The sequence below is a fragment of the Pituophis catenifer genome, unplaced genomic scaffold (genome assembly GCF_029215685.1).
Source record: "Pituophis catenifer annectens isolate HBS135680 unplaced genomic scaffold, rPitCat1.0.hap2 SCAF_7, whole genome shotgun sequence".
Taxonomy (NCBI): domain Eukaryota; kingdom Metazoa; phylum Chordata; class Lepidosauria; order Squamata; family Colubridae; genus Pituophis; species Pituophis catenifer.
Genome location: NW_027256887.1, coordinates 67,861,773 through 67,885,457, shown reverse-complemented (window position 1 = coordinate 67,885,457; position 23,685 = coordinate 67,861,773). Strand labels below are relative to the sequence as shown.

At 37.4% G+C, this 23,685-nt stretch overlaps 1 protein-coding gene across 3 annotated transcripts in view; it reads left to right on the top strand.

The window, feature by feature from the left end:
* The first annotated feature begins 434 nt into the window (after positions 1–434).
* Positions 435–23,685, top strand: part of WASHC4 (WASH complex subunit 4) — a 42,760-nt gene continuing 19,509 nt past the window's right edge. For all 3 annotated transcript variants that reach the window (XM_070947745.1, XM_070947744.1, XM_070947746.1), the window contains exons 1-20: positions 435–507; positions 3,909–4,048; positions 5,301–5,354; positions 5,725–5,790; positions 6,425–6,470; positions 8,491–8,558; positions 10,528–10,610; positions 12,483–12,525; positions 12,921–13,024; positions 14,645–14,765; positions 15,836–15,959; positions 16,051–16,178; positions 17,535–17,695; positions 17,881–18,007; positions 19,071–19,196; positions 20,018–20,125; positions 20,486–20,632; positions 20,775–20,854; positions 21,956–22,061; positions 23,504–23,620. In XM_070947745.1, coding sequence (XP_070803846.1) covers positions 447–507; positions 3,909–4,048; positions 5,301–5,354; positions 5,725–5,790; positions 6,425–6,470; positions 8,491–8,558; positions 10,528–10,610; positions 12,483–12,525; positions 12,921–13,024; positions 14,645–14,765; positions 15,836–15,959; positions 16,051–16,178; positions 17,535–17,695; positions 17,881–18,007; positions 19,071–19,196; positions 20,018–20,125; positions 20,486–20,632; positions 20,775–20,854; positions 21,956–22,061; positions 23,504–23,620 — 2,010 coding nt within the window. In that variant the 5' untranslated portion in view covers positions 435–446. The remainder of the gene's footprint in view (positions 508–3,908; positions 4,049–5,300; positions 5,355–5,724; positions 5,791–6,424; positions 6,471–8,490; positions 8,559–10,527; positions 10,611–12,482; positions 12,526–12,920; positions 13,025–14,644; positions 14,766–15,835; positions 15,960–16,050; positions 16,179–17,534; positions 17,696–17,880; positions 18,008–19,070; positions 19,197–20,017; positions 20,126–20,485; positions 20,633–20,774; positions 20,855–21,955; positions 22,062–23,503; positions 23,621–23,685) is intronic.

The following is a 23,685-nucleotide window of genomic DNA, read 5'->3' as shown; positions in this document are numbered from 1 at the left end:
AGAATCATAAGGTACAACACTTAATGATAGTCATAGGGTACAAATAAGCAATCAAATCCTACTAGGAAACAATCAATATAAATCTTGACTATTAATAACAAGATCCATAACTTTTTCCTTGAGGCCGAAGACGAAAGTCACAAGATAATCGACAGTTACAAGATAATCAATTCACTATTTGTGTGTAAAAGCTGTGTATTGAGCAATACCGCCCTCTACCTGCCACCTTAAGTAATCACAGCCACTCTTCTTACGGATTATGGATGCCTCATCCGCCAGGAGCCGCTATCGAACGCGCACCACGCATTCTCCGTCCAGCTCCCTTCTAAACCTGAGAACTACATTGACCAATAGGCCTTGCGGGCGTGGCAGGAAATCCCGTGTTTTGTAGTAGGAGCGGTGCTTCTGCTGCCGCCGCCGCCGCCACTGTTGGATGTGGGTCCGTCATGGCGCTGGAGACCCTCTCGCCGGATTGGGAATTCGACCGCGTTGACGACGGCTCTCAGAGTAAGAGGTGGGGTGGGGAAGGCCTGCAGTGGGAACCTAGGCTTTGAATCCGGCCAAACCAAGGGAGAGGTTTGCGGAGGGGCGCCTGCAATGGTGCTCCGGCTCTTGGGAGAATGGCCAAGCCCTCTCCGTCGAAAGGTTTCCCCCCCACCCGGGTCCCTGCGGAATGAATGGGTCTTTCCTCCGGGATGAATTTAACTCTTTCCTCCCGGACCGAAGGAAGGACCTTAGCTTGTGCCCAGCGCTTGTCCATAGGCTGCTAAGGTTGGGGGGCAAAAGGACGTGTCCATCCGTTTCTCCCCAGTCAAGGTGGCTGGGGGTTAAAAGGAGAGTTTGGGTCCCTTTACACAAAGTTCACACTGCTTTGCCTAAAGGGGTGGGGGAAACAACCTCTGCCAAATCCCCAGATATACAACAGACACACACAGGACGTCTTGTCCGAAGCAGGAAAGTTTGTGATTAAAAAGTTGTTCTGAAATCTTATTCCTCTTTCCAGTGAATTACGGAATATAACACACGTTGCCCGTTTGTGTTACTCAGCCCTTGCGTTTCTACCCATATTGTAAGGGTATACACACACACACACACACACACACACACACACACACACACACACCGAATAGTTTTAGGGGTATTTTGAAATTGAAACGCAAACCCTAATTTCTGTAGGTGATCATTAACATGTTTGAGGGCAAAATTTAAGATTGAATTTGGCAATTCTGGCAATTCATGGCAAATATTTGTGTGCCCCTGCGGAAGATTGTTTTCTTTTGCTAACTTCTAAGCTAAGCTAAGCTTCAAATGATTAACAGTTTGTAATTGATTTAAAGCAGGGGTGAAATCCAGCAGGTTCTGACAGGTTCTGGCAGGTTCTGGAGAACCGGTAGCGGGAAATTTTGAGTAGTTCGGAGAACTGGCAAATACCACCTCTGGCTGGTCACAGAGTGGGGTGGGAATGGAGATTTTGCAGTATCCTTCCCCCAGGAGTGGAGAGGGAATGGAGATTTTGCAGTATCCTTCCCCCAGGAATGGGGAGGGAATGGGAATTTTGCAGTATCCTTCCCCTGCCATGCCTAGCAAGCCACACCACACCCACAGAACCGGTAGTAGAAAAATTTGGATTTCACCACTGATTTAAAGCACTTTTGTTCAACAGTAAACACTGGCTTTTTTAAAAAAATGAGGATTAGTTAAACTGAAGGAATGGTCCCCATAATTGCATCTACTTATCTAAGAGTGCTCAAGTTTGAAAGATGTAAGATAATAATTACTGAGAATCCGGAATATAAGGGATGGGTGGGTTAGACCTAGCTTTATCTGGATTAAAACTGGAATATAATTTGTGCGTCTTGAATATAGATCAGTATTATCCCCTCTGCAGGACTGATAATGCATAGGATGACAATAAATTCTTCATTTCTACTGCATTTTTATAAATGAGGTTAGGAGTCTAATGTGTTTTAGTGGTAGTGAACGATGCAGTATGAAATAAAGTTTACTCAGATGAATACAGAGTAAATGATCTTCACTGCATATTTCATTAACTCTGATATAATTTTGCCTAATGATAATGTAACGGGGTATAATGTCTATTGTAATCCAGGTAATCATCAATTTATGACCACGATTGAGCCCAACATTTCCGTTACTAAGTGAAATATTTGTTAAGTGAGTTTTGCCTCATTTTACAACCCTTCTTGACACAGTTCTTAAGTGAATCACTACAGTTGTTAAGTTAGTATCATGGTTAAGTGAATCTGGCTTCACCATTGATTTTGCTTGTCAGAAGGTCGCAAAAGGTGATCATGTGACCTCTGGACACTGCAGCTGCCATAAATATGAGTCAGTTGCTAAGCATCTGAATTTTGATCATGTGACCATGGGGATGCTGCAATGCTCATAAGTATGAATAACGGTTTTAGTTCACTTTCAGTGCTGTTGTAACTTTGAATGGTCACTAAATGAACTGTTATAAGTGGAGGACTACCTATATAAGTTATAAGAACTAAATGTTACAGACTTCTGCTGCTATGATGGTCGAATGATTTTCCTGTAAAGGCCCTCCCTTTTCCAAGTTGAGATTATGTTTTCTTCTCTCTTCGACAGCAATTTCCCTGCTGATAGTACTTTACTTCCTCTTTGCTTTCTGTTGGTTTCCGATTCGCTTGATTGTTCCAGCTAGTTTATTTTATTTTTGTGTTGTTTTTGGTAATTGGCAGATATTCTCCAAATTTTACACTCTATCTTTTTGGGTAGAGACTTTATTCTTGCAGCTGCTCTCTGCTTCAGCTGAAATATGTAGTCATGCTGAAGTAATTATGAGGTTTGGTGGATGCATTTCTCTCCTTAATTTGCAGAAATTGGAACTTGACAGTCTGTTTCATTTATATTTTGGGACTTTTTTACAGATGTGTATGAACTGGGGGTGTTAACATGATATGAATATTAATTGGAATATATACCATTCTTGGAGATATTCTGCACACTTGCACATGTTTTTAATTATCATGCATAAAATACATATTTTGTCACTTATGAAATATTTAATTACAAAACTATCTTATGAAATATATTGCATAATAGTTACCCAGAAAATGACATAATATAATGAATTTATTTGAGTAGTTTTGCCTTTGCATTGACATTTGGTTATAAATAGCTTTGTCAATATAAAAACATAATGTGCATTTACATCACTTATTCACTTGTATATTGTTGCTGAAATCATAAAGCAAACTGAGTCTTTTAAAATGCAGTCTCTTTAGTTGTAGATACGAAAAAGAATTTAAAGTGCTTTATTGTAAGCAGCCATGTTTAGTAGTGTATAAAAAGAAAAACAGTTTCCTGTTTTGCCTCTTGTAATTCCAGTTCCTTGGTTAAACATTTAAATAAAGAATGTTTATTTGTACTAATACAAAACTGCAGCATGCATACCGTCTTGCACATTAATAATGAAATTTATAGTTCATTCATCCCCAGCCTGGTACCCTACAGTTGGTTGGAATATCAATGTAAAACTTGTAAAATAATGTAACTCATCAATGTAAAACTTCTGCTTTAGGGAGACTTCACTGGATCTTTAGTGTTTGAAGTCTGTTTTATAAACCTTCCTGCAATAAATTCCGTTATCAAAATAGCAGAATGACTGACTTGTGGTGAAATGTTATTTTTTTGCTACAATATTAAAACTATCATTATATATCCTTATAATAGATTGTTTAATAATATTAAAATAACAGACTGGGAGCAAAAAACCTCTGTGAAGAAAATGGAAGAGGGGACTTTGAGTGATTTTTTTAAAAAAGTAAATAAGTAATTGCTTGAATTTAGGTAATTTCTGTGATTCCAAGCTTAATCAGCATATTTCCAAATATTATAATGAAAATGCTGTTTACTCGTAGAAATCCATGCTGAAGTGCAGTTAAAGAACTATGGGAAATTCCTTGAAGCATATACTTCCCAGCTGAAGAGAATTGAAGATGCATTGGATGATTCCATTGGAGATGTTTGGGACTTCAATCTTGACCCCATTGCATTAAATGTATGTGTATGCCTTATGTGCTTATGCCATTTTACTCAAGCCTCTTACTATTCAATTACATACCATACTTGCACAGAATTTTGTAAGGCAACCAGACATTCAGAGCAACTTTCCCCAACCTATTGCCCTGTTTATGTGGGACTTTCCCCCCAGTTCCATTCTGGGTACATGTTGAAAAGTCTGTTGATTAATCTAACATCACTGAAGAGGGAATACCTGCATGCTGTCTTTTGAATAATTACATTGAGAGCCATCTTTCTAGAACCACCTCCTGTTGAATAATTAATATTTAACTGCCACCATGTACTTTGCTGTAGACTACTTTGGCTTCAGGCCACCATTAGAAGCATTTGCAATTTTCCCCAAGTTGGTTGGTGTATTTGTTTATATTTAATTAGTTCAGCTATTCATTTGTTATGCATGTACCGAAATATTCTAGTTGGGGAAAAAAATCCTTTATGTACTCATTAAATAAGCTTCTTGAACAGGGGTGTCAAATTTGATTTCATTGAGGGCCACATCAGGGTTGTGTTTGACCTTGGGGGGGGGCGGGAGGGCGTGGCCAGCTCAACATCACTCATGTCAGGGGCGCCTGTGGTGGCCCGGGCGCTCTGCCAATAAAAATGAGCTCCCAAGCTCTGTTTTCGGCTGCCACTGCCTTCTGCAATCCTCTGCCAGCAAAAACAGAGCTATGGAGGGCCATCAGTTGTGTTGGGGGTGTCTGTGGTGGCTGGACCACTCTGCCAGCGAAAACGGGCTCCTGAGCTCTGTTTTCAGCTGTGATGGCCTCCTGCAACCCTCTGTCAGCGAAAACGGAGCTCGGGAGGGCCTGTCCTCCCGAGCTCTGTTTTCTCTGGCAGAGCACCACGGGCCAGTCCTTTGTTGTTTTCAGGGCAGCCCCGCGGGCCAGATCTAAGTACCCTGCGGGCTGGATCCGGCCCTTAAGTTTGACATCCCTGTTCTAGAAGTAAGGTATAATATTTCCACCCCATTCCAATATTTATATTTCAGGATTTTGACTGTTGTTGTTATTTTGCTTGTGACAATCATCACCTGTTTAATAATTTAGGAATGAAAATTTTAAAGGATCTCTTGGCTCTCCGGTAGGGTACTTGCTTCCTCAGAGTATAGTACAGGGTTTGTCCTATGTAATTGCAGTTTGGATTAAGCTTCCTATTTCATTTAGCTAAAACAATCATGTTGCAAATCTCTGATTTCCCCTTAAACCATTCGTGTTTTTGCTTAATTTTAGCTTTTGCCTTATGAACAGTCTTCCTTACTTGAACTCATAAAGACAGAAAACAAGGTATGTTGCTCAGTGTCAAAAACATATTACAAACATATTGCAGTTTCTTTTTGTGCTTTACAAAATATATCTTTTGTTTATAAGTTTTAAATCATTTTACCTTGCCTTTCACTAGAAATATCCAGAGTTACTTTCCAACAATCAGTAATAAACAAGATATTCTCTGCTCCCAGATTTATAACCTTAAAGATGTGACAAGGAGATAAGGATGTCCCCAGTTCTTAAAGTTGAAATGTCCATCTTGAATTAAACATATTTATTTCTGTATTAAAGTTTGTATGTGAGACAGATGGTATCATACCTACATTCTTTCCCCTCCTTTATTCTGTTTATAAAAGTAGCCTGGAATTTTTTTCTCTTGTTTATCCAGGTTCTGAACAAAGTCATCACTGTATATGCTGCTCTTTGCTGTGAAATCAAAAAGTTAAAACATGAGGTAAAATCTTTCTTTTATCTCTTGTATTATGTATAAGCCACTACATACCGTATTTTTCAGAGTATAAGACGCACCTTTTTCCCCCCTAAAAGGGGGTGAAAATTTAGGTGCGTCTTATACACCGAATGTAGCCCCGCCCACCCACTGGCCCCCATTCTTTGGCCTCTGCCTCCCAGCAGTTACCTCCTTGCAAGCAAACAGCAAGAAAAACAGCTCCTTTCATCTTCAGCACAGCCTAATTAGCACAAGTTGATTGGATGGCCTCCCGACTCAGCTGATTTGCTCTCAGCTGTTTTGTGCAGGGCTCTGCTGCTTGCTGCAAAGAGGTAAATTGCTGGAGCAGATTTTTTTTTTTCCTTGTGCTAATTAAGTTATGCTGAAAACGAAAATGAAAGTAAAGCAGGCTGTTTGCTGTTTGCTGCAATCAGGCAAAATTGCTCAGAGGCAGAGGGAGATTTCTTTTTCTTCATTTCCTCACAAAAAAAGGTAGGTGCATCTTATACTCCGGTGCATCTTATACTCCGAAAAATACGGTACATGTTTCATTCATATTTGATATTTAAGATGTAATCGTGCATTTCTATAAAACTATATAAAGTATTGTGCAAGAAAAAAAATCTGCTTTTATTCCCAGGCAGAAACGAAGTTTTATAACGGCCTCCTGTTTTATGGTGAAGGAAGTAAGTATTGTATATTAATTATGCTAATATGGGACACATCTATTCAAAGATTCTGTATGCAGTAATAAACTTCAAATATGCTTTTGTTATTGAGAAACAGCAAACTTTCTTAAATCTTTGCTTAACCAATTATATAACAAGATAGGAAAAGCAGAGCATAAGTTTTGGAATTCTTTCCAGCTTCATTACCAACAGTAGCTATAGGATAGGAACAACCTGCATGTAGCATCCTCTCAAATAGGAAGGGCTTCTTTTAAAATGGATTAGTTTTACCTCTTCTGCATGTGCAAAATAAATTTATGCAGAGCAATAGTAGACCATATGTCACATCAAATGCATTTTGCATTTTATATGTGGGAACTGATTTTTAACTTAGTTTAGAACTTTGAGATTATACGGTAATACTGATGACATGTATAAGAAATTGTTTCATTGCTGAAATATAGTTTGGATGCTTTGATAGATAAGCCATGAAATATCTTGATTTAAGCTGATCTTGTGATGAATAGAATGTTAATGCCCAAATGGTGAGCAGACAGTACAGAAGTTACAAGTAGTTGATAGAAATGCCTGACTAGTATTGGATGTTTTCTGAAGCTGACTTTCTGTTTTCTATCCGAAGTATAATGCATATCCACAGCTTTCAGAGTAGTATTTTGTTATTAGTTCATTAATGCTTAGAAGTGTCCTTCAATAACAGACTTTTACTGTGTGTCTGTGTGTCTGTTTGTGTGTATTTCTAATAATATAACATGAGCCTCTATTATCTTAAGCAGGTAATATCTTTATGATGTTTGCTCTCCTGTCATGCCTGATTTTGAAACATGCAGTGAGATGCTGCCAAAATGAAAACAAGGCACTGTTGATTATTTGGTTCATTGGCAGGAAGCAAAGAGAGTGTTGAAACAACTACACAAGTCACATTTGTTTTATCAATAGCTTCTTCTTGACTGTGATGCAGGGATTGGGAAAAAGGTTGGCAAATTAAAGCACATTTATTTGGGAAGCATCCAAGCAAATAGATCTAAATGGCCAAATCTGTAAGGGAATAAAATCCCCCCCCCTTTGTTTCTTTTTGTGCACTGGGTAATTTTTGCATGGTATAGGACAGTGATGGCTAACCTTTTTGCCATCGTGTGCCAGGAGAGGGGGGGGCGGGAGAGGGTTGCGCGCACACGTGCCCACGCGCATGCGTGTGCAACCCCTTCCCCGCCCCGCTCCTGGCACATGATGGCCTGGTAGGCTCGTTTTTCTTTCTTACCTGGTTCCAGATCCTCTCTGTGTTTCTGGGAAGGGCGAAAACAGTCTTTCCCACTCCCTTGGAGGCCCTACGGAGGCTGAAAGGGCCCATTTCCCAACTCTCGGTGGGACAGGAAGTGACATTTTTTGCTGTCCCCAGCCTCCAGAACCTCTCTAGGAATCTCTAGGAGCCTCTCTAGGAGTCTCTAGGAGCCTCTCTAGGAGTCTCTGGAGGCTGGGGACAGGAAAAAAGTCACTTCCTGTCCCACCGGGAGTCGGGAAATGGGTCCTTTCAGCCTCCGTAGGGCCTCCAAGGGAGTGGAAAGGCTGTTTTCACCCTTCCCAGATACACAGAGAGGATCTGGAGCCAGGTAAGAAAGAAAAACGGGCCTTCCCCACCCCGCCCCCAGACCCTCCAGAGGCAGGAAACAGCCTGTTTCCCTACTTCTGGTGGGCCCAGAAGGCCCGAAAATCAGCTGGCCGGCGTGCACATGCGCCCCAGAGCTGAGCTGGCGTGCCCACTAATATGGCTCTGCATGCCACCTGTGGCACGTGTGCCATAGGTTCGCCATCACAGGTATAGGATAATAAAGTAGAATTTAAACTTGAAAGCAGTGTGTCATGATAAGCTTTTCATTTGAATTCTATTGGTTTTATATCATTTATAATGGCATGCTTTAATTATGACTCGGGGAAAATGGCTACGGTATACTTGGGGGTAATTGATTAGTAATGATTGAGTTCTCTCAAAGTAGGGTAATTTTCATGTTTATTTTTCAAGCTGTGGATTCCAGTAAGGTGGAAGGAGATAGTCAAATACAGATGGGAAGATTTATTTCATTTCTCCAGGTAATATCTATAGTACCGATTTTTTGCAGAATTTTGTCTTTACTAAGTGGCCAATGTCTTAATTGTGCTATGGGATTTTTCCCCCCATGACAACAACAAAAATGATTTAGGTAAAATGTCCTTGGGTGAATTGGTGGTAAGTAGAGTTGTATTGTTCTTAGCTTTCTGTTTTTCTCTTCTTCTTTTTTTTTGTCCACCTTCCTTTGCAGATTTTATAACAGACTCTTGCATGCATCTATTTGTAGTATATCTGTGGTAGATTAAAACACTCCCCATCTGCAGATGAATCTGTATGCCTTGAAAAAGAGCAACAAGACTAACAATTCTGCTAGGTTTGGGTTAATAAGGAAAAGATAGTTCAAGTGATAACATTAGATGGATAATCCAATGGCAGACAATGAATCTACTCTTTATTCTCTACTTTCTATTGCTTCTCCTAATAAGGGATTCAATGTTGTGGGCATTTCCTCCCTTGAAAATCAGAAAAAAAGTATATGCAGCGTGGCAATTGACTTTTAGAAATAATATGAAGTTGTGTGTTTTGCAGAAACTGTAGCTATTTGAAGAATCGCTTTTAGTTAATGCTGCAAGTATAGCTCGGGAAACATCTTAAAAGAGAATGTTTTTGATGAAAACAAATAATATATTTATTGGACTTGAATTTTGCTGTATGTAGTTCACAGTCATGCCTTTGCATTTGGCATAATTTCAGGACCTTGTGATTGGTTTTTGCTAAGCAACACTTAACAAATAGAGAGTTGGTTTTTAAAAAATTATCTGGCAGTAAAATGAGCTTGAAGTCAACTTTCTGAATTTTTTAAAATTTCAATTTATTAGATTTTATTTGCATTTTTTATTTTAGAATTGCAAAAGAATAAGTTCTAATTTTCTTTGTTTATTTGTTGTATACCCTATCACAAAAAGCTTAGGGCAGTTTACATTGGGATTTCCCTTTATTTTATCTTCACAATAGTAACCCTCTGAACTAGACTGGGCTCAGAGAAAGTGACTGAATCAAATTCACCCAGTGAGTTTCCATGACTGAGGATGGACTTGAACCCGAGGCTTCCTGATTTAATCCAGCTTTTCCAGTACTGGAACACATTGGCAGTCTTTTAAAAGCCAATCTTTCATCTCGTTTGAAGATAAATTCAGAAAATTTAAATTTTTCATCGTATTACCCTTCTTTTGCAACTTTTCAAAGTAAATCTGTTTCCACAGAACAGAAAATATAGATGCAGATTCATTCTCTAAGTGGAGTCGGAAATGACTATTACTCAATTTCCTGCTACAGAGCCAGTTACAGCAAATACATGGTTGCTTCTATGCAGTTCTTAAATAACTAATGAGTTGTGCTGCTGCCTGTTTTCCCTTTCAGACATTGATCTCTGAAGAGGCTAAATAAAAAACCTGATATCCTCCAGAGGTTTTGAGTTATAGCTTCTACGGTTTTTGTTTTTGTTTGCAATTGTTTATGATGTTTGAAGCTGCAGGGAGTCAAAGTTCAAAACACCTGCCTAGTATCATGTTTTTTTTGGTTGAATTAAATGCAGAGAATTAAAGAATACAATAACAGTGCAGAACATAAACTGTTTAGCTTTTATAGACTCTGCACTATAAACAGAACTAAGCACTGAGGTATTAAAGCCAAAAGGGATCGGATACCATTCCAAACAAAATATTCAAGAAATCTCTCGTATTTATTATGACTGTAGTTGGTTTAATTCTTAAAATACAAAATTCCTTCTTCACCATGGATATCACTGGGTCAGTTGCAATCTCTTAGCTCAGCCTACCTTACAGGATTGTTCTTGGGAGGATAAAATGAGGAAGGACTTCCTATGACTGCCACCTTGTACTCCCAGATGGAAAGGTAGGTGATTCATCCAGTAATATGGAATCGTTTGTGAGTAAAATAAGTGTATTTAGTGTATTTATTTTACTGATCAGTGCAAATTTATCATTGCAGGAGCTGTCTTGTTTTGTGACACGGTGCTATGAAGTGGTGATGAACATAGTGCACCAGTTAGCTGCCCTTTATACCAGTAACAAGTAATTATTTGCTAGCTAAAAACAAATTATAGGTCTAGCATGTTAATCAGCTGTCAGGGGGAAGGGTAATGTTTTGGGTCTCACTGATCTTTGCCCTCATAAAAAAATATTCGATAGTCTTTCAATGTAGCGGTAGTGCTTGACTTATGACCACACTTGAACTCAAAATTTCCATTGTTAAGCAAGGTGGTTGTGAGTTTTGCCCCATTGTATGACCTTTCTTGTCTCTGTTAAGTGAATCACTGCAGTTGTTAAGTTAGTAACACAGTTGTTAAGTGAATCTGGCTTCCCCATTGACTTTGCTTGTCAGGTTGCAAAAATTGGTCACATGACTCTGGGACACTGCAGTTGTTATAAGTGCCCAAATTTTGTTCACATGAGGTTAGTGTGAAAAACAGTCATAAGTCACTTTTCTCAGTCAAGGAGTACTATATCACACTGTGTTGTTATGAAAATCATGTAATGTATCAGAAGCTTCCATTTTAAATTAATGCAATTTTAGGTGAAAACAAGCCAACTGTGTGTATGTGTGTGTATTGTGCCGACTACATACACACATACACATATTGTGTTTTGAAAGTATATATCATTTCCATTATTTATAGTTTACTAACATGGCAAGTTGCAGATAGCAATAACACTTAGACTTACATACTGCTTTACAGTGCTTTACAGCCCTCTTTAAGCGGTTTACAGAATCAGCATATTGTCTCCAACAATTTGGGTCCTCATTTTACCCATCTCGGAAGGGTGGAAGGCAGAGTCAACCTTGAGCCTGGTGAGATTTGAACTGCCAAATTGTAGGCAGCTGGCAGTCAGCAGAAGTAGCCTGCAGTACTGCACTCTAACCACTGCACCACTGTGGCTCAATATAATGTTTCCATATCCTTTTTTTTTTTTTTGTAATTGTGCCAAAGGAATGGTACACTTGAACAAGCCAAAAGCATGCTGTGGCACATTCTCTTAAATGAGTTGTTGATCGGCCAACCCTTATAAAATATTAAAAACATTGGCTAAAATGTTTGGGTTTCTGGAAAGTTCTGCAACAGTGGTTCTCAATCTGTGGTCCATGGACGCCTGGGGGGATGAGATGTCGTCACAGAGGATCCACAAAGGCTTGAAGAAATGTTATGATTTAAATCTTCAGTTAAATCTTGAGGGTCCGTGGCCATGGTCTGTGGCCACAAAAGGTATTTAAAGAGGTCCATGGTGAAGAAAAGGTTGAGAACCACTGCTCTACGGTATTTCCCAATCCATGTTCAAGTAATCGAGTTGTCTTGCAAGTAGTTTGCATCTGTAGTCTCTTCACTCTTCTAACAAGCAGCAATTTTCTCCTGAGTTTATCTTTTTAAGATGCTTTTTTTTTAAACAGATGAGATTAGTAATCAGTTTCTTTGTAATAAAACATAAAATACTTTAAAATATAGAGTCGAACGAAAGACTTAGTAAGTTAAGCCAAGGCATTATTCCAATCCTCATATATAGTTGTGCCTCATGAAACTGAATGTTCTCCACTATGGATTATCAAAAGTTGCGTAATTACATCACCATAGTGATTTTGGAATCACAGTTGGTTAGCATTGCAGAAACACTGGATTAGGATTAAAAATTGCTGAGTAGCATACTTGGCTAATGGGTGATGTTTAGTTTTCTGGATCAAAACTTGAATAGGCCTGTATTCCATAATTACCTGGGACATGCTAATTTGATTCTAATGCTAATTGTATTAGTAGGTCTCAGTTTGCAAAAATTACCTTCCCATTTATGGTTTGCATATTGGAAGTAATTTTCAGATTTATTTAGAAATACGAAAAAGGCTTGGGTCTCTAAAACGTGTTTATTAAGTAACATGAAATATGTTTTGTTTTCCAGGAATACACCTAAAGTGATAGAGACTTCAGGAGTTCATTTTCAGGTAAAGTTTTACTTTTATACTGTTTAATATAAAATTCCTTTAAGTTGTTAACCTTAAGATTTGATTTAAGTATATTAGGTCTTCCTTGGCAGATTTTTTTAAATACTAAAAATGATATTGTATGTAATAGAACTCCATACACAAACAGAATGTCTGTTTCTTGGGATCCCTTATTTCCCAGTATTCCCTTATTTCCCAGTAAGTTTAAAAAAAAATACAGTGAAGAAAGCATTATATTCAGTACTGTTACCTTCTTATACAGATATTTACATCTGTAGTGCTAAGTATTTTTCCGGGGGATATTTTGAGTACAATCCTATGACTGCTTATTTACAGTAAGTTCTGCTGGGTGTATGGGATATGTTCTCAGATCAGTGCTGTAATTTTTCCAATAGACTATGTATGAACATCTTGGAGAACTACTGACAGTTCTACTTACACTTGATGAGATAGTAAATAATCATGCCACCCTGAAAGATCACTGGACTATGTACAAAAGGTATGTGGGTAAATTTGCTTATTTTTTTCTATAGAAATATAATTACCTTTATTATACAGCATTATAGAACACCATAGAAAATAACATTAACAAGGTAGTTAAAAGTATACAGTTATCTGTTCATAATAATGGGCCTTGAGTGGAAGTTCTACTGGATACTTCTAAAAGATCTTGCAGTTCCTTATTAGTATCCAAAAGGTGCTTTTTCGAAAGGCAACTAAATTTTGTTTTCCCTTGAAGATGTTTTGCTTCTCATCCAATAGACTTCTTCAGTACTGACAATTCTGAAGCTTCTTGAATGAGAAGCGAAACAGCTTCAAGGAAAGTCCAGTTGCCTTTTGAAAAAGCAGCTTTGGTACAACCATGATTTGGATGACTGAGAATCTCCATAAGACATTATTAGTAGTAATTGATACTTATTATTTCTCTCTTTCTCTGTATTTAATACAGTTCACATGGCCACCAAAAGTAACTCTTGACTGGGCTACAGAAATTAAAGACCAAGCATAAAACTGATGAGCCCAAAGTAATCCCCAATCCCAAAAGAATGCATAATAAGCAGCAGGGCTCATTTAACCTCCAGATCCCTGGAAAAAATAGCCAAGTCTTCCAAAAAACTAACAAGATCAAGGCTGTTCTGCAGGGCTGGTACTGCTACTGAGAAGGAAAAAACAAGATGACACTTTTGGTGGAACGGACCATTAAATATGACTTATTTAATTAAATATTTATTAAATATTATTTATTTGACAATAAACATTTAATATTGTAATTATTTATTAAATTTTGATGCCACACATCTCCCCTATAAGGTGACTCTTATAGAGCTATTGGTACAATGACCAACCATTATGAAATGTTTTTGAATTCACCCTTGCAGACACATACCTTCTGCTATAATGTAGATGACCATCTTTTTTTCACCAAGGCTAGCCCTATGGATAAGTCTGTCCTGTCCACAGGCCTGCTGCCCCATATGAATGCAGTCGAACTGCAAAGCTACTTCTATAACAAAAGATCTCCTTTGTTAAAAAGAAGCAAAAAAAATTGCTTGATTTAACTCTAACCTTCTGAAAATTCTTAAAACTTAATTGCGTCCGTGAAAGAGTCTATGGAGATTCTCAGTCATCTAAGTCATGGTTGTCCCAAAGATGCTTTTTCAGGAGGCAACTGATTTTGGGAGTATGAACGGATTTCCAGAAAAATTGCAGACTGCAGGAACCATCTGCGCTTCAGTTTGAGGTGCAGACAACACAGACTTATCCCCAACAGCCTGCGCCAGTCTTCAACAGTGAAAGGATACAGGGCAGAAAACATCCTGCAGCCAAGAAGGCTTCACACCCATTTGCACTACCTAGGTGACCCTGATGACACAGATAAACCTCCAAGTGACCTCAACAACTCTATAAAAGAATGCAAGCGACCAGCTGTCTGCAAGGAATATAAATCCTTCCATCCACCACCATCCAATCAGAGCTGAAAAAGCTGCTTGGATGAGAAGCGAAAGGTCTTCAAAGAAAAAACTAAGTCCAGTTGCCTCCTGAAAAAACACCTTTGGGAGGTCCATAAAAGACTCCATGAAAGAATATTCCTTTATTTTTTTCTCTTTTCTTTGACCAGACTATTAAAATCTGTCCATCACAATCCTCCTAAATTTGGAATCCAAGAAGATAAACTGAAACCATTTGAAAAATTGTTGTTAAAATTAGAAAGTCAGCTATTGGATGGCATGATATTCCAGGTAATATGATAAATACCATCTAATTTCCTTTACAGAGTGTAAATGTGGCATGTAGAATCTGTAGTATAAAATTGTGCAATACAGTACAATCTATAGTGTAAAATTGCCAAATGTTTTGATGATTTTAATTTGGTATGCTTCTATTTCTTTTTTTGAATTGTATACTTAAACGTGCTGACATATTAGGTGTCAAAATGTTAGGGGCCTCCAGAAATTAGTTTGTTGGGGGTAAGATTTCTGGATCTTTTGTTCAGAAAGTTTTTGTTTCCATTTGTTTTTAAAAAATTCCTTCACTTTCAAGGGGAGAGTATTGGAGTTCTCACGGTTGATTCAGCCTTCCATCCTTCCAAGGTTGGTAAAATGAGGACCCAGATTGTTTGGGGCAAGATGCTGACTCTGAAATTGGACAATTCTCCACGGTCAACTCTCCACGGCCAACTCACTGAGGGACAACTCGCCATGGCTAACTCGCCACAGGACAACTTGCCACCAGACAATTCAACAATTCAGTTTAATTATTTAAAATAATTAAAACATTTTATTTTTTGACATTCATATTTCATTTTGTCTCTCCTTTGGCACACTTTCTTTAATAATTCTATTCCACCATTTCTTCACTATTAGTGTAATTGTTGTCTTGTGGCAAGTTGGCCATGAGTTGACTGCAGCAAATTGGCCACAGCAAGTTGTCCTAGATCCTGCTGACTGTAAACTGCCCAGAGTGTGCTGTAAATCATTATGGGGGGTATATAAGTCTAAGTGCTGTTGCTATTGGAAACCACAAATAATATAAGAAGGAAGCAAAGTAAAAATGGGCTGTGTGTCCCATAAATACTTTTGGTTTCAGTCCATAAATGTATACATTGAATTTAATAAAAATAAAAAATGGAGATGGTCAACCAACAATCCCTATGAATAAATGTTAATACTCTTAAATTTCCAATAAAACATTTATTTTAATAGAACACAGTAAGAGTAACATGCTATGATTTGTTTTTAATGAAGTTTTGAATATGATTGTGTTCTCATTAATAATAATACTGAAAGCTGCTTTTATTTCTCTTATTCAGGCTTGTATAGAACAGCAATTTGATTGTCTCAATGGAGGCGTGTCAGTTTCAAAGAACAGCATATTTGCTGAAGAGTTTGCACATAGTATTCGTACAATTTTTGCAAATGTTGAAGCTAAACTCGGTAATGCAGAACATAACTTTTTAATATTAATATTAAGATTCTATGTTTTTTGGTAAATTTTGAAAATAATTTTTGTGCCTGTTTCTTTAAGGTGAACCTTCTGAAATTGACCAGCGAGATAAGTATGTTGGAATTTGTGGTCTCTTTGTACTACATTTTCAGATTTTTCGAACTGTAGATAAGAAATTTTACAAATTGTTACTGGACATTTGCAAAAAGGTGAATATTTTACTGCTTGTAACTTTTATTTGAACTTAGAATTTCATAACCAACATAAAATTAGATAAGATGCTTGTGAATGACATTGCAATAAATAACAATCAGAATTAAATTTATTATCATATTCAATCTTTTTGATAATGCCAGCAAGTAGTGTTGCTGCTCTTTATTAGAATGAAAGCTTGATTTAGTGGACCTCAATATAAAAGACTTTACATAAAACAGTTCAAATATCTGTAACAATTTATATCATTTTATCAAACAGTAGATGCAATGTCATAGTGCAAATGAAATGCCATTTCATAAATGATAAACATTGGCACTGTGATGTTACTTTTTTATTGAACTGCTTTCATAAACAATAGATACCCTTCTGTCAAATTGTCTATAAGAACTTCTATAAGATACCCTTCCCACAATACCTTGAAAATTTGCATAAGAGATTTGCAAAATAAATTTTATAACTACCCACAGTTAAAGCAACTGCAAAATTGTATTTTCAGATCTGTAGTGCTTAGAATGTTTGGTAAAAGATGAAGTGCATGTTTTGGTATAATACCATTGTGTAAAATGGCTAGTAGTTCAACAATAAGTGCTATCAAGTTTTTATCAAGTTTTTAATCATAATTGTACAACAAATTTCTATGGATTTCAGCGAGAGCTATTATTTATTCATGTATGGCTTAGCCCCTCCTTCACAAAAGTATCTGGACATATAAATAGTCTTTAGTATGGGATGTTATCAAATCTCCTTTCCATTTATCTTACTAAAAATGCCTAATGTTTCCATGCCCATGTTTCTTTTGCAAATATTGTCCAGGCTCAAGACTATTTTTAAATGCTGAGGAAATAACTTCGAGGAATGAAGTGGGGTTATATATAATATGAGACTGAGATCAGACCTATTTTTTATGTTTTGGAATGCTTAGCAGAACCTGGATAGCTCTGCAGACTAAGCACTGTAATTTAACACCAGCTGTCTGCAATTAAAGTAAGTTCGAATCTTGCCAGGCTCAAGGTTGACTCAGCCTTCCATCCTTTCTAAGGTAGGTAAATTGAGGACCCAGTTTGTGGGGGCAATAAGCTGACTTTGTATAAAATATACAAAAGTATGAAGGCTATTGCTTAACGCACTGTAAGCCGCCCTGAGTCTCCGGAGAAGGGCGGCATATAAATCAAATTAAAAAAAAAAAAGAACAATGGAAGTAAAATTAGAACATTTTTATAATTGTAAAATTTGTGTAGTAAAAGAATGGTTCATTAAGGGTCTTGGAATACATTTGTTACGAAAATCTATTATCTACTCTAAAATATTTTTTTCTCTCTCTTACTTACAATTTTCTGCTAATGCTATAGGTGCCGGCTATCACACTAACAGCTAATGTCATTTGGTTTGCTGACAACTTTTTGATTCAGAAGATGCCAGCTGTTGCCAAGCTTCTGGACAGAAAAAGTTTTCATGCAATTAAATTACAGAGAGAAAGTTTTTTACAGCAAAAGGCTCAGTTGCTTACAAAGTAAGTTTGAGGAGTAAACACTTATTTTTTCTTCCCTACAAATTTCTGCTTTGTCCTAGTAGGTTTGGCACTTGATAACAAGCCATTGTTTCTGTATTCAGACACCATTTCCAATTAGTGTTTAGCCTTAGAAATCTTAGTATGTATCAAAATGTTTAAGAAAGTATTATTCATTTTCTTTTTAGAGAAATGCAAACTTATTATGTATTTGTGAGCTCCTGGATGATGAAAATGGAATCTCTTTTGTCAAGAGAACAAAGGATGGATAAGTTTGCTGAAGACCTCAGTAATAGATGCAATGTTTTTATACAGGTGTGTATATGCTTAGTTTCAAAAAAACAATAAGAAAATATTGTATATTCAGGATACAATCGGATCCATATTACACGATCCCCCATTCTTATGAACAAATTGGTTAGAAGTTATAAATGAATAGATTTTATTGCAGTCATTGACTGATACAAAATACATTATTACAAATAGAATTATAAATCTTAAGTAAGAATTAAAAAAAAAAAACTTCCATAAAATGAGCACAGATAAAACTATATGATGATATTAGTAAGACACTGGAAAAAAGAACAGTAGGTAGAATACTTTACTTAGTATTCAAAGCAAAAAAACCAACAACCCTGATCAATTAACTCGATAAAATAATATATCTGTAAATAAGTAAGTTGCCTTAAGAAATACAATGTGTAGGTACCAAAATATGTTTTAATATATCACTATTTTAATATATTACTAAAATTTTAAAATTCAAAGTGTTAATTGAAACCCATTGATTGATACGTTATTTAAAACTTAAAAATATAATCATAAAACAATGTCATCATTAATTCAAAACAATATTATTGTTGATTCAAAATTGGACTCTAATCTTTAATTAATGCAAATTATGTGGAACAATACTATGGACATTGGTAGTTTCAGTGGATCTAAATTCTGACTGAAAAGGGCTGGATGGCCTGCTTACTCCAGAGTGTTTGCAGTTGTCTTTCCTTCATTACCTCAACAAGAGTTCCTAAAAAGGAAAGTTGGAGACAGAGCAATGGTTATGATACAGTTGCATTTAAGGAAGATTTCTTAAGGAGATGGTACACGACAACCTTCTTCAAGGTCACAAAAAAAAACCACCTCTCAAAACAAGATATTGACCACGAACTGCCCACCTTCAGAAGAGCCAGGAGGTGTCTGAATCAATTTCTTCAGTATTGATAGGACAGAAGATGTCTCATTGAATATGGGAAGAGATTGTACTCGTCACTGCCATTGACCTTATCCACAAAGAGTCAAGAAACTGGCAAATGTTTTAGAAATGTAAATTTATAATGATACAAGGAAGATGTAATTGATTCATTTTTTCTCATTTTAGGGCTTTCTCTATGCTTACAGCCTTAGAAACATAGTCACAACTACAATGAATCTGCATATGTCAATGCAGAAGCCAATGACTAAAACCTCAGTTAAAGCATTATGCAGGCTTGTGGAACTACTCAAAGTAAGTTGAGGTGTTTGCATATCCTCACTGATACAAATATCAATAGTAGTTCTTTAATAACATTTTAGGATAAATGATGCATATTTAATTGATGACATAGGACGAACCTGGACAGTAAGCTCTTCAATGTGGTTCTTCAGAATGCACAAGCATATGAATCTAGCACCTGTCTCTGCTCTTTAAAGCAGCTGCATCCTTTCCTAGGATCACATGGCCACTCTCTACTGATGATTTCAAGAGTTGCAAACAGTTATTATATTCACAATCTGAAGTAATATTCTGTTAAGTGAAACATTGCACAGTTCTAGTAAATGGCAATATAAAATGTATTTGTCTGATTCCATTTAGGGTATACATATCTCTGTGGTTGCATGTTTTGTTATCTTTGCTGCATTCTTTGATCTTAATAAAATAATATTTGTTAACTCTGGAGGATGGCTAAAATATGACACCTGAATCCAAATTCATGCTAAGATTTAACTAATTATTTTTGTGTCTAACCCATTCATGGGACACACATAAAAATATATATTTATCTAAAAATCTAACATAATCCTTGCAATGTTACTATAGTTCGTGATTTGTTAATATAACTTAATGATGCTTCTTTCAAAAGTGCATAGCATACTATGTTAGAAATTATATACTTTGACTTTGATTTGAAAAAAATCATATTCTTTCGTTTTAATTAAACTTGTTTTAAATTTGACCTTTTGTATGCAGATGAGACAATAAGTCTGAGAATTGATTAACCGATTGAATCCAGAATTTTATATTAACTTTTGTTTTTATTTTGCGCTCTGACATTTGAACAACTTCAGGCAATAGAATATACATTTTACAGAAGAAGTATGACTGTTGCTGATTCAGTCACACATATAATTCAGCATCTTCAGCATCAGGCTCTCAATGCCATTGCTGTAGCCAAGGTAGGAAAGCAATTTCAATCAATTTTAAGCTCAGCGATTATAAAAACTAGACAAGCTTCTGTTGGAATAAATTATAAGGAACTTCAGAGAGGCAAGAATAAATCCTGACATCATTTATGCTCATTTGGGGTATGAAAATGCCAAATAAGGGATCCTTTGGTTTGCTAGTATGTAAATTTATAATCACTGGATTAATTTGTTTTGGCTTTAAAACTGGCTTAGTTTGGAATTTAAAAAAAGAAATATATTTGTCAATCTCTGAAATAAAGTTTACCGGCTGAAGAGTTTTCTGAAGTACTAATCCCAAAATACCGGTTTTCTCTGTCCCTTCGCCTTCCCCTTTATCTTTAACATTTAAAGAAAAGAGTAATTTCTGACAAAAAGTACAGTGAACAGCGCCTTGATGTACTTTCTGCTCTTGTCTTGGCTGAAAACACCCTTAATGGCCCTAGCACAAAACAGAGGAGACTCATAATTTCTCTTGCCCTCAGTGTGGGCACACAAATGGTAAGTGTAACCGTTCCTTCCTTATCTTCTAATAAGCAATAATATAAAGAGTTTTGTGGTTAATGACTGATGCAAATGTTAGTTTGATAGCAACCACTGATGCAACCAACAGCTTGTCCCTCTTTTTTTTTTTTTTTTGCAGAAAACGTTTAAAGATGAAGAACTCCTTCCTCTTCAAGTAGTTATGAAAAAGTTGGCCTTAATCAGTGAACTTAGGGAACGGTAAATAAAGCTATAAAATGATAAAAAGTCTTACATCCTGAGATACCCAGAAAAGGGTGGTGTGTCATGATGCTTGCTGTGGACTGGATCAGGGCTGAAATCTAAAATTTTTCCCTACCGGTTCTGTGGGTGTGGCTTGGGGGGGGTGTCCTGTGAGTGAGTGGGCGTGGCTAACTCGATGTCACTCAGCCACGCCCACTTAGTCTCAGGACCCCCTCCCACCAAGCCACACCCACAGAACCCAGTAGGGAAAAATTTTTAAATTTCTATTCTGCTGGCGTGTCCTTACCTTTCTCCCGCAGCTCCGCCCACCCGCCTCATTCCCTGGAGTCGGGGAATGCACCATTCCCCGACGCTGGCCTTGCCGCGGAGCCGCTGCCTGCTCGCCCTTCGCCATGCAGCTCCGCCCACCCGCCCCATTCCCTGGAGTCCTACCCGTCACCTTTCTCCCGCGGCTGGCTGTCAGGGAAGGCAAGCACCTGAAAGATACTGGAGTCGCTCACTCTCCTTCTTGAATGGGCCGCTCTGATCCATGTGCCGGCTGCGCAAGCGCACACCCAACCTGCCGCTGAATTAAATAAACGGTGTGCACTTGCGCAGCCGGCGTGTGGACCAGAGCGGCTCATTCAAGAAGGAGAGTGAGCGACTCCAGTAACTTTTGGGCGCTTGCCTTCCCTGACAGCCAGCTGCGGGAGAAAGGTGAGCAGTAGGATACACCGCGTGGCGAAGGGCAAGCAGGCAGCGGCTCCGCGGCAAGGCCGGACTCCGGGGAATGGGGCGGGTGGGCGGAGCCTCCAGCTGCCATTGCTACCGGTTCTCCGAACCACTGGCCATCATTGCTACCTACTTGCCCTAGTCGGTCCGAACCCGGAGCATTTCACCCCTGGACTGGATGATATATTTTCATTATAAAATTGAGCTTTAAAAATAGAATTCAGCACCCCTGAGAATGTATGTTTGTTTAGAAGTCAAGTTTTGTCCCTTAAAATTATGAAGATAGATTGTAAAATGCATTCTGAGTAAACATACGGCTTTTTGAAATTAGTTCTGCATGAATGGTGAATATTTATTTTCTTAGTAATATTAATTTTTCCATTTTAGAGTCCAAGCACAGTGTGATTGTTGCTTTTTGTACTGGCACAGAACAATATTTCCAATTTATCTGGATGATGTTTATGAAAATGCAGTGGATGCTGCGAGATTACATGTAAGTAAAACATTAAATTTGAAATATCCAGGAAAATTACAGAGATGTTGTACAGGTAGTCCTTGACTTACAACCACAACTGAGCCCAAAATTTCCATTGGTAAGCAAGGCAGTTGTTAAGTGAATCATGTGGTGGTTATAAGAATCTGGCTTTTCCCATTGACTTGTTGGAAGCTTGTTGGGAAGGTTACAAATGGTGAGTATATAGTTCTGGGACAGTGCAACTGTTATAATAAGTATGTGCCAGTTGCCACATGCCCAAATTTGAACCATCTGACCATGGGGATATTGCCATGGTCATAAGTGTGAAAAACGGTCAAAAGTAATTTTTTTTCTGTGCTGTTGTAACTTTGAATGGTTACTAGACAAATGGTTTCAGGTAAGTCAATGACTACCTGTAATTCTAACATAATTTCAAGTATTGCTAATTGATAAGAACATCCATGTAGAATGGATAAGTCCATTCTACAAATTTTTAAATTATATGAAATATAGTTTGTTCCAGAGCTAAAAATTAAAAGAGGAAAAAGAAAGGAGACCAATCATGTCTTAGATTTATTTCCTGAGTCATAGCTTAGATCAAACTGGCGGCCTGCAGGCTGGATGCGTCACACGCAAATCACGCCCACCCCAGCTCCGTGAAGGGGAAAAGTGTTGGGAAACATGTGACAGCAATGTGACACTGCGAGTTTGACATCTGTGGCTTAGATGATACAGTAGATAGAGGAGAACCGTTCATTTGAAGTTGAGGCTGAGTAGGATAATGTTTAGGATTGAGTAAATTGGATTAGGTAAATTGGGTTTACATGCTCATCCTCTCAAGCAAAGCTGTGACAAAATATTCAATAGTTTTCATTCCACTTTTATAAGCAGTGCATTGTTTCTCAACTTTGGCAACTTTAAGATGTGTGAACTTACAACTCTCAGAATTCCCCAATCAGCATGCTAGTGTATATTACATAAATCTACATTAATTATTATCAATCCTAATTATGCTTGATGGAAACAAACCATAGTTATAAAACAATATAATTTTAATTGAACGTAGTCAACATTAACAAAATTATAATTTATCAACAAGTTTATATCCTGTTTCCCCCAAAATAAGACATCCCCTGATAATAAGCCCAATCAGGCTTTTGAGTGCATGGCAATAAGGCCAAGCGCTTATTTCAGGGTTCAAAAAAATATAAGACAGGGTCTTATTTTCGGGGAAACACGGTAGTTTCAGATCTTTTGCAAACAAAACAGGGAGAAACACAAACAGATTGTGCAAGTTGGATGATTTTAGAGACCCATTCTTGTAATTCTAAACCCTCAAAATTCACTTTTAAGGGACCACCATTTAGGATCTGGATTTTGAATAATTTGTGTTTACTTTTTAGTGTTTGTGAATATTTATAGTTGCCCAAATTCTTTATTAAATTGGATTATTTTTTCAGTATATGTTTAGAGCATTGCGGGATTGTGTACCAGCTATGATGCACTCAAGGCATTTGGATTCCTTTGAAATACTCCTAGAAAGCTATGACAGAGAAATCATGGATGTTTTCAATAAGGTTAGAGTGCATGTATTGTATTTATTCTGAATTACACCTGTATAAGGAGTGTGTATTCAAACCTA